Genomic DNA, 18,552 nt, shown 5'->3' with positions numbered 1-18,552 from the left:
TCTTTGGACGGTCTTAACTTTGGAGCTACCAGTATCTTTGGTGTGTGTGTTTGTGTGTGTGTGTGTTGTCGTGTTTGTGTGTGTGTGTTTTGTCTTGTGTGTGTGTTTTGTCTTGTTTGTGTGTGTGTGTTTTGCCTTGTGTGTGTGTGTGTGTGTTGTCGTGTTTGTGTGTGTGTGTTTTGTCTTGTGTTTGTGTGTGTGTGTTTTGTCTTGTGTTTGTGTGTGTGTGTTGTCGTGTTTGTGTATCTCTCTCTCTTACGGTTCTGGAGGTCGGGGGGGCAGAGGGGGAGGTGAGAGACATGATCTCCTGGATGGCCAGTCTCAGTTTGAGGCGGTGCAGGGGGTTACTGATGCCAATCTCCCTCTGGATCTCTGTGTCCGACAGGGCAGACATGATGGCACCGCTCTTCACATTGGCACGACACGCCGCCACGTACCAGGCTGGCATACCCACCCACAGCTACAGAGGAGACAGAGGAGGACAGAGCGGGGACAGAGGATGGGAGGGGGGGGGGGGGGGGGCAGAGGATGGCAGGGGAGGACAGAGGATGGCAGGGGAGGACAGAGGATGGCAGGGGAGGACAGAGGATGGCAGGGGAGGACAGAGGATGGGAGGGGAGGACAGAGGATGGCAGGGGAGGACAGAGGATGGCAGGGGAGGACAGAGGATGGCAGGGGAGGACAGAGGATGGCAGGGGAGGACAGAGGATGGGAGGGGAGGACAGAGAGGGGACAGAGGATGGCAGGGGAGGACAGAGGATAGGAGGGGAGGACAGAGAGGGGACAGAGGATGGCAGGGGAGGACAGAGGATGGCAGGGGAGGACAGAGGATGGCAGGGGAGGACAGAGAGGGGACAGAGGATGGCAGGGGAGGACAGAGGATGGCAGGGGAGGACAGAGGATGGCAGGGGAGGACAGAGGATGGGAGGGGAGGACAGAGGATGGGAGGGGAGGACAGAGGATGGCAGGGGAGGACAGAGGATGGCAGGGGAGGACAGAGGATGGCAGAGAGGGGACAGGAGAAAGGATTGGGTTATTTTTGTGTTTTGAAAGTGTGTGCGTGCACATGATCGTTTTTGTTGTGTGTGTCCATATGAGAGTGATGGTGTGTGTGTACATGTGAGAGTGATGGTGTGTGTGTACATGTGAGAGTGATGGTGTGTGTGTGTATATGAGAGTGATTGTGTGTGTGTGTCTCACCTCCAGCCAGACCACTACAGTAGGGCCGTCCCACTGGGCGAAGGGAAGACTCTGCCTGCGAGCCTCCTCCAGCAACTCATGCCTATAACAACACACATGGTTAGAGAGAGACACACACACACAGAGAGAGAGAGCCCGTTTCACCAAACACACACCTCAACCTGCACACCATGAAAACACAGTACCTCACACACACATGCACACAGACACTGTTGTAAACATGCCGAGGTAAAAGAGAGAGAAAGCTGAGGATTTTAACCCTGCGGCAGGTCAGACCTAGAGAGAGAGAGGGAGAGAGAGAAAGACCAACCCCAGATCATTTCCAGAACATTCTGGCCATGTAAACAGGTCAGAAGTTTAAAAGCTGTTGACCACTTCAAAGCTTGGCAGGAGTCCCATTTAAATCAATACATTTGGTGGACGACTCCTGTTCCTCAGTCTAGAAGGAGACCCACCTTTATGCCAAGCCACTGTTACATAACCAGTATCTTTGTGGCCAACAGACTAAAGGCATCATGGGAAATGGAGTTCACACAACGGTTCAATACTAGGGGAAAACGTGTGTTAGAATGCAACCATAAGACAACAGTCAGTAGAGGACAGAAAACATGCAGTAAAATACATGGGGGAAAACCTTCAGATAGTTTGTCTATTTTTGTGAGTAATATATTTTGGGCCACAAGGTGGCACCATCCCACTACTTAATTATAATAGCGGCATCGCATTAACCTGTGGAAAGATCCCACTAGTGTCTGACCTAGAAACCTGGCAAGACTGACTCCGTGTCTTAGCGGTCACTTCCAGGGGTTGTTAGTCTATTACATCTGTGTTTACCAAACACGTGACAAAATATAACATTTGAATTCAGGAAGTACACTGAAAATCCAATTCTCTACCGTGCTTATCAAATTAGGACATTTTGGAATTGAGTTGACTTTCTGAATTGAAATGGAATTGACACCAACCCTGATAAGATCATCCTAGAACCTTAACACCGGAAGAGGCTCAGAGAAAGCTTTGTAAAAACAGCAGGTAGACACATTCCTGTTAGTTGAGATGGTACTGTAGGTATAGCAGAGAGGAAAACAGGTCAGGTCTGAGGAGAGCTGGTGAGGAGAGCTGGTGAGGGCAGCATGAAGCCAACTGTTTAGAGCCAAAGAGGGCAAAGCAACAAGCAACATGGAGGAGATGACTCACCCTGTCGTTGGACTACAGATGGAATGAGAGAGGGATGAAATAAGAGTCAGAATCAGCTAAATAAAAAGAACTGAAGCCAATTAAAAATAACCTAACTAGGCATAGGAGAGCTCCTGGTGGCGATGGCCAATGAGAACCAAGCTTGGACTCCTGGTGGGGATGGCCAATGAGAACCAAGCTTGGACTCCTGGTGGCGATGGCCAATGAGAACCAAGCTTGGACTCCTGGTGGCGATGGACAAGGAGAACCAAGCTTGGACTCCTGGTGGTGATGGCCAATGAGAACCAAGCTTGGACTCCTGGTGGCGATGGCCAATGAGAACCAAGCTTGGACTCCTGGTGGCGATGGCCAATGAGAACCAAGCTTGGACTCCTGGTGGCGATGGCCAATGAGAACCAAGCTTGGACTCCTGGTGGCGATGGCCAATGAGAACCAAGCTTGGACTCCTGGTGGCGATGGCCAATGAGAACCAAGCTTGGACTCCTGGTGGCGATGGCCAATGAGAACCAAGCTTGGACTCCTGGTGGGGATGGCCAATGAGAACCAAGCTTGGACTCCTGGTGGCGATGGCCAATGAGAACCAAGCTTGGACTCCTGGTGGCGATGGCCAATGAGAACCAAGCTTGGACTCCTGGTGGCGATGGCCAATGAGAACCAAGCTTGGACTCCTGGTGGCGATGGCCAATGAGAACCAAGCTTGGACTCCTGGTGGCGATGGCCAATGAGAACCAAGCTTGGACTCCTGGTGGCGATGGCCAATGAGAACCAAGCTTGGACTCCTGGTGGCGATGGCCAATGACAACCAAGCTTGGACTCCTGGTGGCAATGGCCAATGAGAACCAACCTTGGAATCCTGGTGGCGATGGCCAATGAGAACCAAGCTTGGACTCCTGGTGGTAATGGCCAATGAGAACCAAGCTTGGACTCCTGGTGGCGATGGCCAATGAGAACCAGTCTTTGACTGTATCAAACTAACGTAGCTCTATCAAAAGTGTCATTAAATGTTAGGTTCAAAACACCAAACTAATTCAAACGCCTTATATTTGAAAGACATACAGCTATGATCAAGTCACCCCTTGATTACCTAAAGGAAAAAGGGGGACATTAGTTCAGAAACATGAATGAAAGTGAAATGGAAGCCTGGCTGATACACTGCATCACATCAAGCTGAACTAGAAGCATGAATGCTGTACAAACACACAGGGATGGTTTCCCAGACACAGGTAGAGTCCACCTCTGGACTAACAAGCATTCATTAACAGGAGACCGGGAAACTGGCCCTTACAAAATCACATCCTGGCAGTGTGGCTGAGGAGTTGCAGTGAATTGTATGATGGGAGATCGAGTTTGTGTGGATGGGACGGGGGGGACGGGGGGGGAATGAGACCAGGACCCTGGGAGGGACAGCATGGGGCAGGGGCATGAGACCAGGATCCTGGAAGGGACAGCATGGAGAGGGGACATGAGACCAGGACCCTGGGAGGGACAGCATGGGGCGTGAGACCAGGACCCTGGGAGGGACAGCATGGGGCGGGGGCATGAGACCAGGACCCTGGAAGGGACAGCATGGAGAGGGGACATGAGACCAGGACCCTGGGAGGGACAGCATGGGGTGGGGGCATGAGACCAGGACCCTAGGAGGGACAGCATGGGGCGTGAGACCAGGACCCTGGGAGGGACAGCGGGGGGCATGAGACTAGGACCCTGGGAGGGACAGCATGGGGTGGGGGCATGAGACCAGGACCCTAGGAGGGACAGCATGGGGCGTGAGACCAGGACCCTGGGAGGGACAGCGGGGGGCATGAGACTAGGACCCTGGGAGGGACAGCATGGGTCGTGAGACCAGGACCCTGGGAGGGACAGCATGGGGAGTGAGACCAGGACCCTGGGAGGGACAGCATGGGGAGTGAGACCAGGACCCTGGGAGGGACAGCATGGGGCGTGAGACCAGGACCCTGGGAGGGGCAGCATGGGGCATGAGACCAGGACCCTGGGACCCTCAGCCTCCAGTATTTATGCTGCAGTAGTTTATGTGTCGGGGGGCTAGGGTCAGTTTGCTATATCTGGAGTACTTCTCCTGTCCTATTCGGTGTCCTGTGTGAATCTAAGTGTGCGTTCTCTAATTCTCTCCTTCTCTCTTTCTCTCTCTCGGAGGACCTGAGCCCTAGGACCATGCCCCAGGACTACCTGACATGATGACTCCTTGCTGTCCCCAGTCCACCTGGCTGTGCTGCTGCTCCAGTTTCAACTGTTCTGCCTTATTATTATTTGACCATGCTGGTCATTTATGAACATTTGAACATCTTGGCCATGTTCTGTTATAATCTCCACCCGGCACAGCCAGAAGAGGACTGGCCACCACACATAGCCTGGTTCCTCTCTAGGTTTCTTCCTAGGTTTTGGCCTTTCTAGGGAGTTTTTCCTAGCCACCGTGCTTCTACACCTGCATTGCTTGCTGTTTGGGGTTTTAGGCTGGGTTTATGTACAGCACTTTGAGATATCAGCTGATGTACGAAGGGCTATATAAATAAATTTGATTTGATTTGGGAGGGACAGCATGGGGCGGGGGCATGAGACCAGGACCCTGGGAGGGACAGCATGGGGCATGAGACCCAGGGAGGGACAGCATGGAGCATGAGACCAGGACCCTGGGAGGGACAGCATGGAGCATGGGGCATGAAACCAGGATCCAGGGAGGGACAGCATGGAGCATGAGACCAGGACCCTGGGAGGGACAGCATGGAGCATGGGGCATGAAACCAGGATCCAGGGAGGGACAGCATGGAGCATGGGGCATGAGACCAGGATCCAGGGAGGGACAGCATGGGGCATGAGACCAGGACCCTGGGAGGGACAGCATGGGGCATGAGACCAGGACCCTGGGAGGGACAGCATGGGGCGTGAGACCAGGACCCTGGGAGGGACAGCATGGGGCATGAGACCAGGACCCTGGGAGGGACAGCATGGGATGGGGGCATGAGACCAGGACCCTGGGAGGGACAGCATGGGGCATGAGACCAGGACCCTGGGAGGGACAGCATGGGGCGTGAGACCAGGACCCTGGGAGGGACAGCATGGGATGGGGGCATGAGACCAGGACCCTGGGAGGGACAGCATGGGATGGGGGCATGAGACCAGGACCCTGGGAGGGACAGCATGGAGCATTGGGCATGAGACCAGGACCCTGGGAGGGACAGCATGGGGCATGGGGCATGAAACCAGGATCCAGGGAGGGACAGCATGGAGCATGGGGCATGAGACCAGGATCCAGGGAGGGACAGCATGGGGCATGAGACCAGGACCCTGGGAGGGACAGCATGGGGCATGAGACCAGGACCCTGGGAGGGACAGCATGGGGCGTGAGACCAGGACCCTAGGAGGGACAGCATGGGATGGGGGCATGAGACCAGGACCCTGGGAGGGACAGCATGGAGCATTGGGCATGAGACCAGGACCCTGGGAGGGACAGCATGGAGCATTGGGCATGAGACCAGGACCCTGGGAGGGACAGCATGGGGCGTGAGACCAGGACCCTGGGAGGGACAGCATGGAGCATTGGGCATGAGACCAGGACCCTGGGAGGGACAGCATGGAGCATTGGGCATGAGACCAGGACCCTGGGAGGGACAGCATGGGGCGTGAGACCAGGACCCTGGGAGGGACAGCATGGGGCATGAGACCAGGACCCTGGGAGGGACAGCATGGAGCATGGGGCATGAGACCAGGATCCAGGGAGGGGCGGCAGGGTAGCCTAGTGGTTGGACTAGTAACCGAAAGGTTGCAAGTTCGAATCCCTGAGCTGACAAGGTAAAGATCTGTTGTTCTGCCCCTGAACAAGGCAGTTAACCCACTGTTCCTAGGCCGTCATTGAAAATAAGAATTTGTTCTTAACTGACTTGCCTAGTTAAATAAAGGTAAAATAAATAAATAAAAAAGGGACAGCATGGAGCGGGGGCTGTGTGAGAGAGCGAGTGGCAGTATGCTGCACGGCAGGGTGAACATAGAGCAACACAGGGCTGTTACAGTGCTGGGGTCAGATCTACAACGGACATATAGAACACACAAGCATAAACAGCAGCATGGCTGGAGCCATCAACCAGACCTATCTGAGCAAGATTGACCTCTCTAGTACAGCAAGATCTATGGTTGTTCGAGTAGATTCATATCTATTGGATGGAAGCAGAAAACACCAGTCCCTCCACCGTTAACGAGAGGGAACCAGTCCCTCTACCGTTAACGAGAGGGAACCAGTCCCTCTACCGTTAACGAGAGGGAACCAGTCCCTCTACCGTTAACGAGAGGGAACCAGTCCCTCTACCGTTAACGAGAGGGAACCAGTCCCTCTACCGTTAACGAGACGGAACCAGTCCCTCTACCGTTAACGAGACGGAACCAGTCCCTCTACCGTTAACGAGAGGGAACCAGTCCCTCTACCGTTAACGAGAGGGAGCCAGTCCCTCTACCGTTAACGAGAGGGAGCCAGTCCCTCTACCGTTAACGAGAGGGAACCAGTCCCTCTACCGTTAACGAGAGGGAACCAGTCCCTCTACCGTTAACGAGAGGGAACCAGTCCCTCTACCGTTAACGAGACGGAACCAGTCCCTCTACCGTTAACGAGACGGAACCAGTCCCTCTACCGTTAACGAGACGGAACCAGTCCCTCTACCGTTAACGAGAGGGAACCAGTCCCTCTACCGTTAACGAGACGGAACCAGTCCCTCCACCGTTAACGAGACGGAGCCAGTCCCTCTACCGTTAACGAGACGGAACCAGTCCCTCCACCGTTAACGAGACGGAACCAGTCCCTCCACCGTTAACGAGACGGAACCAGTCCCTCTACCGTTAACGAGACGGAACCAGTCCCTCCACCGTTAACGAGACGGAGCCAGTCCCTCTTCCGTTAACGAGAGGGAACCAGTCCCTCTACCGTTAACGAGAGGGAACCAGTCCCTCTACCGTTAACGAGAGGGAACCAGTCCCTCTACCGTTAACGAGAGGGAACCAGTCCCTCTACCGTTAACGAGAGGGAACCAGTCCCTCTACCGTTAACGAGAGGGAACCAGTCCCTCTACCGTTAACGAGACGGAACCAGTCCCTCTACCGTTAACGTGACGGAACCAGTCCCCCTACCGTTAACGAGACGGAACCAGTCCCTCTACCGTTAACGAGACGGAACCAGTCCCTCTACCGTTAACGAGACGGAACCAGTCCATCTACCACTAGTACTATCTTCTGTTAACTAGATGGAACCAGTCTATCTTCCACTAGTACCACTACTATGTTGCGTCACTGACAGAAGTGGTGACAAGATGTGGCAACACCTACTTCTTCTGCAGTTTCCTGTTCTTCTCAGCGGGGCCGCCTAGTTTGCCCAGCCCCAGTGCATCCTGGGGAGAGGTCTCTGCCTCGGGGGTACCAGCTGTGAGGAGAGATGGAGGGTCAGAGGTTAAAGTCAGTGCAGGTAGTCCCTTCCTGTTTCAGCTTGTTTTCTTCTGTTTGCTGCCTAATGAACTTGAACCAGCAGGCATGTTTTAGGGAGGGGGGGACTGACCATGGCTGCCAGGGGACTGACCTTGGCTGCCAGGGGACTGACCTTGGCTGCCAGGGGACTGACCATGGCTGCCAGGGGACTGACCATGGCTGCCAGGGGACTGACCTTGGCTGCCAGGGGACTGACCTTGGCTGCCAGGGGACTGACCTTGGCTGCCAGGGGACTGACCTTGGCTGCCAGGGGACTGACCTTGGCTGCCAGGGGACTGACCTTGGCTGCCAGGGGACTGACCTTGGCTGCCAGGGGACTGACCTTGGCTGCCAGGGGACTGACCTTGGCTGCCAGGGGACTGACCTTGGCTGCCAGGGGACTGACCTTGGCTGCCAGGGGACTGACCTTGGCTGCCAGGGGACTGACCTTGGCTGCCAGGGGACTGACCTTGGCTGCCAGGGGACTGACCTTGGCTGCCAGGGGACTGACCTTGGCTGCCAGGGGACTCCTTGCTCCCTGGGGGGCCTGGTCGACCCTTCTCCTTCTTGCCGAAGAGGCGCCCGATGGAGGACTTGATGCTCTTCTTCTTGGCTGCCTTGTTCAGAGAGTCCTGACTGCTGTTACTGCTGCTGGGGTTACTACCCTGGCCGTCCTGTAGGGTGGTCATACTGAGACAGAGAGAGGAGGGGTGAGAGGAAGAGCGAGATGGGGGGGAGAGAGGAAGAGGGAAAAGGTGGACGAGAGAGAGAGAAGGGGGAGCGAGAGAGAGAAGGGGGATCGAGAGAGAGAGAAGGGGGATCGAGAGAGAGAGAAGGGGGATCGAGAGAGAGAGAAGGGGGGCGAGAGAGAGAGAAGGGGGATCGAGAGAGAGAGAAGGGGGATCGAGAGAGAGAGAAGGGGGGCGAGAGAGAGAGAAGGGGAGCGAGAGAGAGAGAAGGGGGATCGAGAGAGAGAGAAGGGGGAGCGAGAGAGAGAGAAGGGGGAGCGAGAGAGAGAGAAGGGGGAGCGAGAGAGAGAGAAGGGGGAGCGAGAGAGAGAGAAGGGGGAGCGAGAGAGAGAGAAGGGGGAGCGAGAGAGAGAGAAGGGGGAGCGAGAGAGAGAAGGGGGAGCGAGAGAGAGAAGGGGGAGCGAGAGAGAGAAGGGGGAGCGAGAGAGAGAAGGGGGAGCGAGAGAGAGAAGGGGAGCGAGAGAGAGAAGGGGAGCGAGAGAGAGAAGGGGAGCGAGAGAGAGAAGGGGGAGCGAGAGAGAGAAGGGGGAGCGAGAGAGAGAGAAGGGGGAGCGAGAGAAGGGGGAGCGAGAGAGAGAAGGGGGAGCGAGAGAGAGAAGGGGGAGCGAGAGAGAGAAGGGGGAGCGAGAGAGAGAAGGGGGAGCGAGAGAGAGAAGGGGAGCGAGAGAGAGAGAAGGGGGAGCGAGAGAGAGAAGGGGGAGCGAGAGAGAGAAGGGGGAGCGAGAGAGAGAAGGGGAGCGAGAGAGAGAAGGGGAGCGAGAGAGAGAAGGGGAGCGAGAGAGAGAAGGGGAGCGAGAGAGAGAAGGGGAGCGAGAGAGAGAGAAGGGGATTGAGATGAGCATGAATGCATAAAGAGATATACAGAGAGAGAAAGAGAGAAAGCCAGGGAGAGAGATGTGGATAGATAGATTGAAAGATCAGAAACAGAGGGATGAAGGGATGGATGAACGGGACAGATAAGAGAACGACAGAAGGAGAGAGAGAGAGAAACATGGCTATTGTAGAAAACAGAGTGATATATTGGTTAGGCAGAAAGGGGCTTCCTACCTGCGGATGTCCCTGATGTCCTCATGGCTGGCAGTGTGGCTGGCCCCCTTGTGCAGGCGCATGGAGCGCGGGGTGGTGGGAGGAGACGTCTCACAGTGGATTGTGGTCTTGTCGTCCTGGGCAGACTAGACATAACATGGGGACAACTCAGTCAGTCACTGTCTTCTAAACGGGAAAAGGGGGTCGAGGAGGATAGCTTTTAAAAAGCGTCTCCTCCCTCTCTGTATTGAGTGGATGGGGAGGACAAGAGGAGAAGACGGACTAGTTCTTCAACCTAGATAGAAGAAAATAACGGTCTCCCCTCTCTTTGTGACATGTTCATTTCAGGATGTTCAAGACACTCAGGGTTTGGGAAGTGTAGAGGTGAGACACGTGTGACTGGGGGGGGGGGTCAAGGTTTGAGGAAGTTAGGGAGTGTGGGGTTGGGAAGTCACGTTTTAGGGGGGGGTGTAGAGACTAGACTACAGGTTATGGTTGGGAAGGTGCAGGCAGGCAGGGTAGAGGTCAGAGAGAGAGAGCAGTAACTAGCGAGGTCTCTAGATTACCTTCCTGCGGTGCTTGCGCAGGTCACTAGGCTGAAGCATGGCAGCGGAGGAGGAGAGAAGAGAGGACGTTAGATACACACACTACCAGCAGAACAGAAAGCTCAGCACAGGATACACACACTACCAGCAGAACAGAAAGCCCAGCACAGGCACACACACTACACAAGGTGTGTGTGGAGGGAGAGTGTCTTCCAAAGAGACACACACACACACAGAGACAGACACACACAGAGACAGACAGACACACACAGAGACAGACACACACACACAGAGACAGACACACACACACAGAGACAGACAGACACACACAGAGACAGACACACAGACCAGTGAAAAAGTAAAGTCCAACATGCAGTTGAGGACAAAACTGTGGAAATCAGGTCGACCATGTTACACACACAGGCCTCTACTGTCTGTCTCCCCCCTACCACCACTCTACTGTCTCCTTCTACCACCACCCTGCATTACTACATCAATCTACTGTCTCCTCCCTACATTACTACATCACTCTACTGTCTCCTCCCTACCACCACCCTGCATTACTACATCACTCTACTGTCTCCCCCCTACCACCACCCTACATTACTACATCACTCTGCTGTCTCCCGCTACCACCAGCCTGCATTACTACATCACTCTACTGTCTCCTCCCTACCACCACCCTGCATTACTACATCACTCTACTGTCTCCCCCCTACATTACTACATCACTCTACTGTCTCCTCCCTACCACCACCCTACATTACTACATCACTCTACTGTCTCCTCCCTACCACTACATCACTCTACTGTCTCCTCCCTACCACCACCCTGCATTACTACATCAGTCTACTGTCTCCTCCCTACCACTACCCTGCATTACTACATCACTCTACTTTCTCCCACTGCATTACTACATCACTCTACTGTCTCCCCCCCTGCCACCACCCTGCATTACTACATCACTCTACTGTCTCCCCCCCCCTCCTACCACCACCCTGCATTACTACATCACTCTACTGTCTCCCCCCCTGCCAGCACCCTGCATTACCACATCACTCTACTGTCTCCCCCTACATTACTACATCACTCTATTGTCTCCCCCCCTACCACCACCCTACATTACTACATCACTCTACTGTCCCCCCCCCTCTAAAACCACCCTACATTACTACATCACTCTACTGTCTCCCCCCCCTCTACCACCACCCTACATTACTACATCACTCTACTGTCTCCTCCCTAACACCACCCTGCATTACTACATCACTCTACTGTCTCCCCCCCCTCCTACCACCACCCTACATTACTACATCACTCTACTGTCTCCCCCCTACCACCACCCTACATTACTACATCACTCTACTGTCTCCCCCCCTACCACCACCCTGCATTACTACATCACTCTACTGTCTCCCCCCCTACCACCACCCTACATTACTACATCACTCTACTGTATCCCCCCCTACCACCACCCTACATTACTACATCACTCTACTGTCTCCCCCCCCCTCTACAGCCACCCTGCATTACTACATCACTCTACTGTCTCCCCCCCCCTCCTACCACCACCCTACATTACTACATCACTCTACTGTCTCCCCCTATACCACCACCCTACATTACTCTACTGTGTCCCCCCCCCTACCACCACCCTGCATTACTACATCACTCTACTGTGTCCCCCCCCTACCACCACCCTGCATTACTCTATTGTCTCCCCCCCTACCACCACCCTGCATTACTACATCACTCTATTGCCCCCCCCTACCACCACCCTGCATTACTACATCACTCTACTGTCTCCTCCTACCACCACCCTACATTACTACATCACTCTATTGTCTCCCCCCCTACCACCACCCTGCATTAATACATCACTCTATTGCCCCCCCCTACCACCACCCTGCATTACTACATCACTCTACTGTCTCCCCCCTACCACCACCCTACATTACTACATCACTCTGCTGTCTCCCGCTACCACCAGCCTGCATTACTACATCACTCTACTGTCTCCTCCCTACCACCACCCTGCATTACTACATCACTCTACTGTCTCCCCCCTACATTACTACATCACTCTACTGTCTCCTCCCTACCAAAACCCTACATTACTACATCACTCTACTGTCTCCTCCCTACCACTACATCACTCTACTGTCTCCTCCCTACCACCACCCTGCATTACTACATCAGTCTACTGTCTCCTCCCTACCACTACCCTGCATTACTACATCACTCTACTTTCTCCCACTGCATTACTACATCACTCTACTGTCTCCCCCCCTGCCACCACCCTGCATTACTACATCACTCTACTGTCTCCCCCCCCCTCCTACCACCACCCTGCATTACTACATCACTCTACTGTCTCCCCCCCTGCCAGCACCCTGCATTACCACATCACTCTACTGTCTCCCCCTACATTACTACATCACTCTATTGTCTCCCCCCCTACCACCACCCTACATTACTACATCACTCTACTGTCCCCCCCCCTCTAAAACCACCCTACATTACTACATCACTCTACTGTCTCCCCCCCCTCTACCACCACCCTACATTACTACATCACTCTACTGTCTCCTCCCTAACACCACCCTGCATTACTACATCACTCTACTGTCTCCCCCCCCTCCTACCACCACCCTACATTACTACATCACTCTACTGTCTCCCCCCTACCACCACCCTACATTACTACATCACTCTACTGTCTCCCCCCCTACCACCACCCTGCATTACTACATCACTCTACTGTCTCCCCCCCTACCACCACCCTACATTACTACATCACTCTACTGTATCCCCCCCTACCACCACCCTACATTACTACATCACTCTACTGTCTCCCCCCCCCCCTCTACAGCCACCCTGCATTACTACATCACTCTACTGTCCCCCCCCCCCTCCTACCACCACCCTACATTACTACATCACTCTACTGTCTCCCCCTATACCACCACCCTACATTACTCTACTGTGTCCCCCCCCCTACCACCACCCTGCATTACTACATCACTCTACTGTGTCCCCCCCCTACCACCACCCTGCATTACTCTATTGTCTCCCCCCCTACCACCACCCTGCATTACTACATCACTCTATTGCCCCCCCCTACCACCACCCTGCATTACTACATCACTCTACTGTCTCCTCCTACCACCACCCTACATTACTACATCACTCTATTGTCTCCCCCCCTACCACCACCCTGCATTAATACATCACTCTATTGCCCCCCCCTACCACCACCCTGCATTACTACATCACTCTACTGTCTCCTCCTACCACCACCCTACATTACTACATCACTCTATTGTCTCCCCCCCTACCACCACCCTGCATTACTTAATCACTCTACTGTCTCCTCCTACAACCACCCTGCATTACTACATTACTCTACTGTCTCCATCAACATTACTACATCACTCTATTGTCTCCCCCCCCTACCACCACCCTGCATTACTACATCACTCTACTGTCTCCTCCTACCACCACCCTGCATTACTTAATCACTCTACTGTCTCCTCCTACCACCACCTACATTACTACATCACTCTACTGTCTCCCCCCCTCTACCACCACCCTACATTACTACATCACTCTACTGTCTCCCCCCTACCACCACCCTACATTACTACATCACTCTGTCTCCTCCCTACCACTACCCTGCATTACTACATCACTCTGTCTCCATCAACATTACATCACTCTACTGTCTCCTCCCTACCACTACCCTACATTACTACATCACTCTACTGTCTCCTCCCTACCACCACCCTGCATTACTACATTACTCTACTGTCTCTTCCCTACCACCACCCTGCATTACTACATCACTCTACTTTCTCCCACTGCATTACTACATCACTCTACTGTCTCCCCCCTGCCACCACATCACTCTACTGTCTCCCCCCTGCCACCACATCACTCTACTGTCTCCCCCCCTCCTACCACCACCCTGCATTACTACATCACACTACTGTCTCCCCCTACATTACTACATCACTCTACTATCTCCCCCTACATTACTACATCACGCTACTGTCCCCCCCCCCCCTTCACCACCCTGCATTACTACATCACTCTACTGTCTCCCCCCCTACCAGCACCCTGCATTACCACATCACTCTACTGTCTCCCCCTACATTACTACATCACTCTATTGTCTCCCCCCCTACAACCACCCTACATTACTACATCACTCTATTGTCTCCCCCCCTACCACCACCCTACATTACTACATCACTCTACTGTCTCCCCCCTCCCTACCACCACCCTACATTACTACATCACTCTACTGTCTCCCCCCCCTCCTACCACCACCCTACATTACTACATCACTCTACTGTCTCCCCCCTACCACCACCCTACATTACTACATCACTCTACTGTCTCCCCCCTCCTACCACCACCCTACATTACTACATCACTCTACTGTCTCCCCCTATACCACCACCCTACATTACTACATCACTCTACTGTGTCCCCCCCCCTACCACCACCCTGCATTACTACATCACTCTACTGTCTCCCCCTACCACCACCCTACATTACTACATCACTCTACTGTCTCCTCCTACCACCACCCTGCATTACTACATCACTCTATTGTCCCCCCCTACCACCACCCTGCATTACTACATCACTCTACTGTCTCCCCCTACATTACTACATCACTCTACAGTCTCCTCCTACAACCACCCTGCATTACTACATCACTCTACTGTCTCCCCCTACATTACTACATCACTCTACTGTCTCCTCCTACCACCACCCTGCATTACTACATCACTCTGTCTCCTCCCTACCACTACCCTGCATTACTACATCACTCTGTCTCCATCAACATTACATCACTCTACTGTCTCCTCCCTACCACTACCCTACATTACTACATCACTCTACTGTCTCCTCCCTACCACCACCCTGCATTACTACATTACTCTACTGTCTCCTCCCTACCACTACCCCGCATTACTACATCACTCTACTTTCTCCCACTGCATTACTACATCACTCTACTGTCTCCCCCCTGCCACCACATCACTCTACTGTCTCCCCCCCCTCCTACCACCACCCTGCATTACTACATCACTCTACTATCTCCCCCTACATTACTACATCACGCTACTGTCTCCCCCCCTACCAGCACCCTGCATTACCACATCACTCTACTGTCTCCCCCTACATTACTACATCACTCTATTGTCTCCCCCCCTACCACCACCCTACATTACTACATCACTCTACTGTCTCCCCCCTCCCTACCACCACCCTACATTACTACATCACTCTACTGTCCCCCCCCCCCCTCCTACCACCACCCTACATTACTACATCACTCTACTGTCTCCCCCCTACCACCACCCTACATTACTACATCACTCTACTGTCTCCCCCCTCTCTACCACCACCCTACATTACTACATCACTCTACTGTCTCCCCCCTCTCCTACCACCACCCTACATTACTACATCACTCTACTGTCTCCCCCCTCTCCTACCACCACCCTACATTACTACATCACCCTACTGTCTCCCCCCTCCTACCACCACCCTACATTACTACATCACCCTACTGTCTCCCCCCTCCTACCACCACCCTACATTACTACGTCACTCTATTGTCTCCTCCTACCACCACCCTGCATTACTACATCACTCTATTGTCTCCCCCTACATTACTACATCACTCTACTGTCTCCCCCCTACCACCACCCTACATTACTACATCACTCTACTGTCTCCCCCCCTCCTACCACCACCCTACATTACTACATCACTCTATTGTCCCCCCCTCTACCACCACCCTGCATTACTACATCACTCTATTGTCCCCCCCTACCACCACCCTGCATTACTACATCACTCTACTGTCTCCCCCTACATTACTACATCACTCTACTATCTCCCCCTACATTACTACATCACGCTACTGTCTCCCCCCCTACCACCACCCTACATTACTACATCACTCTATTGTCCCCCCCTCTACCACCACCCTGCATTACTACATCACTCTATTGTCTCCCCCCCTACCACCACCCTACATTACTACATCACTCTACTGTCTCCCCCCTCCCTACCACCACCCTACATTACTACATCACTCTACTGTCTCCCCCCCCTCCTACCACCACCCTACATTACTACATCACTCTACTGTCTCCCCCCTACCACCACCCTACATTACTACATCACTCTACTGTCTCCCCCCCTACCACCATCCTGCATTAATACATCACTCTATTGTCTCCTCCTACCACCACCCTGCATTACTACACCACTCTACTGTCTCCCCCTACATTACTACATCACTCTACAGTCTCCTCCTACCACCACCCTGCATTACTACATAACTCTAATGTCTCCCCCTACATTACTACATCACTCTATTGTCTCCCCCCCTACCACCACCCTGCATTACTACATCACTCTACTGTCTCCTCCTACCACCACCCTGCATTACTACACCACTCTACTGTCTCCCCCTACATTACTACATCACTCTACAGTCTCCTCCTACCACCACCCTGCATTACTACATAACTCTAATGTCTCCCCCTACATTACTACATCACTCTACAGTCTCCTCCTACAACCACCCTGCATTACTACATCACTCTACTGTCTCCATCAACATTACTACATCACTCTACTGTCTCCTCCCTACCACTACCCTACATTACTACATCACTCTACTGTCTCCTCCCTACCACCACCCTGCATTACTACATCACTCTACTGTCTCCCCCCCTACATTAATACATCACTCTATTGTCCCCCCCTACCACCACCCTGCATTACTACATCACTCTACTGTCTCCTCCTACCACCACCCTGCATTACTTAATCACTCTACTGTCTCCTCCTACCACCACCCTGCATTACTACACCACTCTACTGTCTCCCCCTACATTACTACATCACTCTACAGTCTCTTCCTACCACCACCCTGCATTACTACATAACTCTAATGTCTCCCCCTACATTACTACATCACTCTACAGTCTCCTCCTACAACCACCCTGCATTACTACATCACTCTACTGTCTCCTCCTACCACCACCCTGCATTACTACATCACTCTACTGTCTCCCACTGCATTACTTAATCACTCTACTGTCTCCTCCCTACCACTACCCTACATTACTACATCACTCTACTGTCTCCTCCCTACCACCACCCTGCATTACTACATCACTGTCTCCTCCCTACCACTACCCTGCATTACTACATCACTCTACTGTCTCCCACTGCATTACTACATCACTCTACTGTCTCCCCCCCTGCCACCACATCACTCTACTGTCTCCCCCCCCTCCTACCACCACCCTGCATTACTACATCACTCTACTATCTCCCCCTACATTACTACATCACGCTACTGTCTCCCCCCCACCACCCTGCATTACTACATCACTCTACTGTCTCCCCCCTGCATTACTACATCACTCTACTGTCTCCCCCTACCACCACCCTGCATTACTAAATCACTCTGTCTCCCCCCTGCATTACTACATCACTCTACTGTCTCCCCCCTGCATTACTACATCACTCTACTGTCTCCCCCTACCACCACCCTGCATTACTACATCACTCTACTGTCTCCTCCTACCACCACCCTGCATTACTACATCACTCTACTGTCTCCTCCTACCACCACCCTGCATTACTACATCACTCTACTGTCTGTCTCCCTCCCTACCACCACCCTGCATTACTACATCACTCTACTGTCTACATTACTCTACACAGTCTGAAATCTGGGGAAATCACACTGAGGTCAAAGATCAGAGGAGGGAGCAGAGTGAAACCACTGCAAAACACTCTCCGGGAGGGGGAGGGGTTCAGTCTGCTGGTAGCTAATGGCTGAGCTACTGCTTTATGGGGTCGCTCTCACACAGCGACCGTGCCCTCACACAGCGACCGTGCCCTCACACATGGGTGTTCTTAAAAAACAAACATTTGAGTATTAATTGGTTTAAGTTGATAAATAAAATGAAACACACAACAGACTGTTTACCTAAAGGATCGGGACTGTTTACCTAAAGGATCGGGACTGTTTACCTAAAGGATCGGGACAGTTTACCTAAAGGATCGGGACAGTTTACCTAAAGGATCGGGACTGTTTACCTAAAGGATCGGGACTGTTTACCTAAAGGAACGGGACTGTTTACCTAAAGGATCGGGACTGTTTACCTAAAGGATCGGGACTGTTTACCTAAAGGATCGGGACTGTTTACCTAAAGGATCGGGACAGTTTACCTAAAGGATCGGGACAGTTTACCTAAAGGATCGGGACTGTTTACCTAAAGGATCGGGACTGTTTACCTAAAGGATCGGGACTGTTTACCTAAAGGATC

The 18,552-nt window shown here is 53.0% G+C and overlaps 1 protein-coding gene across 25 annotated transcripts in view; it reads right to left on the bottom strand.

Annotated features, from left to right (window-relative positions):
* Positions 1-18,552, bottom strand: part of LOC110518959 (liprin-alpha-1) — a 95,583-nt gene that overhangs the window by 9,810 nt on the left and 67,221 nt on the right. For 11 of the 25 annotated variants that reach the window (XM_036964295.1, XM_036964296.1, XM_036964305.1 and 8 more), the window contains 7 exons: positions 10,199-10,228; positions 9,654-9,778; positions 8,348-8,547; positions 7,723-7,816; positions 2,398-2,409; positions 1,201-1,282; positions 260-460 (listed from right to left, as the gene is read on the bottom strand). In XM_036964295.1, coding sequence (XP_036820190.1) covers positions 260-460; positions 1,201-1,282; positions 2,398-2,409; positions 7,723-7,816; positions 8,348-8,547; positions 9,654-9,778; positions 10,199-10,228 — 744 coding nt within the window. The remainder of the gene's footprint in view (positions 1-259; positions 461-1,200; positions 1,283-2,397; positions 2,410-7,722; positions 7,817-8,347; positions 8,548-9,653; positions 9,779-10,198; positions 10,229-18,552) is intronic. The other 14 variants (XM_036964318.1, XM_036964299.1, XM_036964307.1 and 11 more) reach the window with 4 other exon arrangements.

This window comes from Oncorhynchus mykiss, chromosome 26 (genome assembly GCF_013265735.2).
Source record: "Oncorhynchus mykiss isolate Arlee chromosome 26, USDA_OmykA_1.1, whole genome shotgun sequence".
Lineage (NCBI taxonomy): Eukaryota > Metazoa > Chordata > Actinopteri > Salmoniformes > Salmonidae > Oncorhynchus > Oncorhynchus mykiss.
Note: the sequence above shows the minus strand (reverse complement) of the source record. Positions and strands in the feature narration are given on the sequence as shown.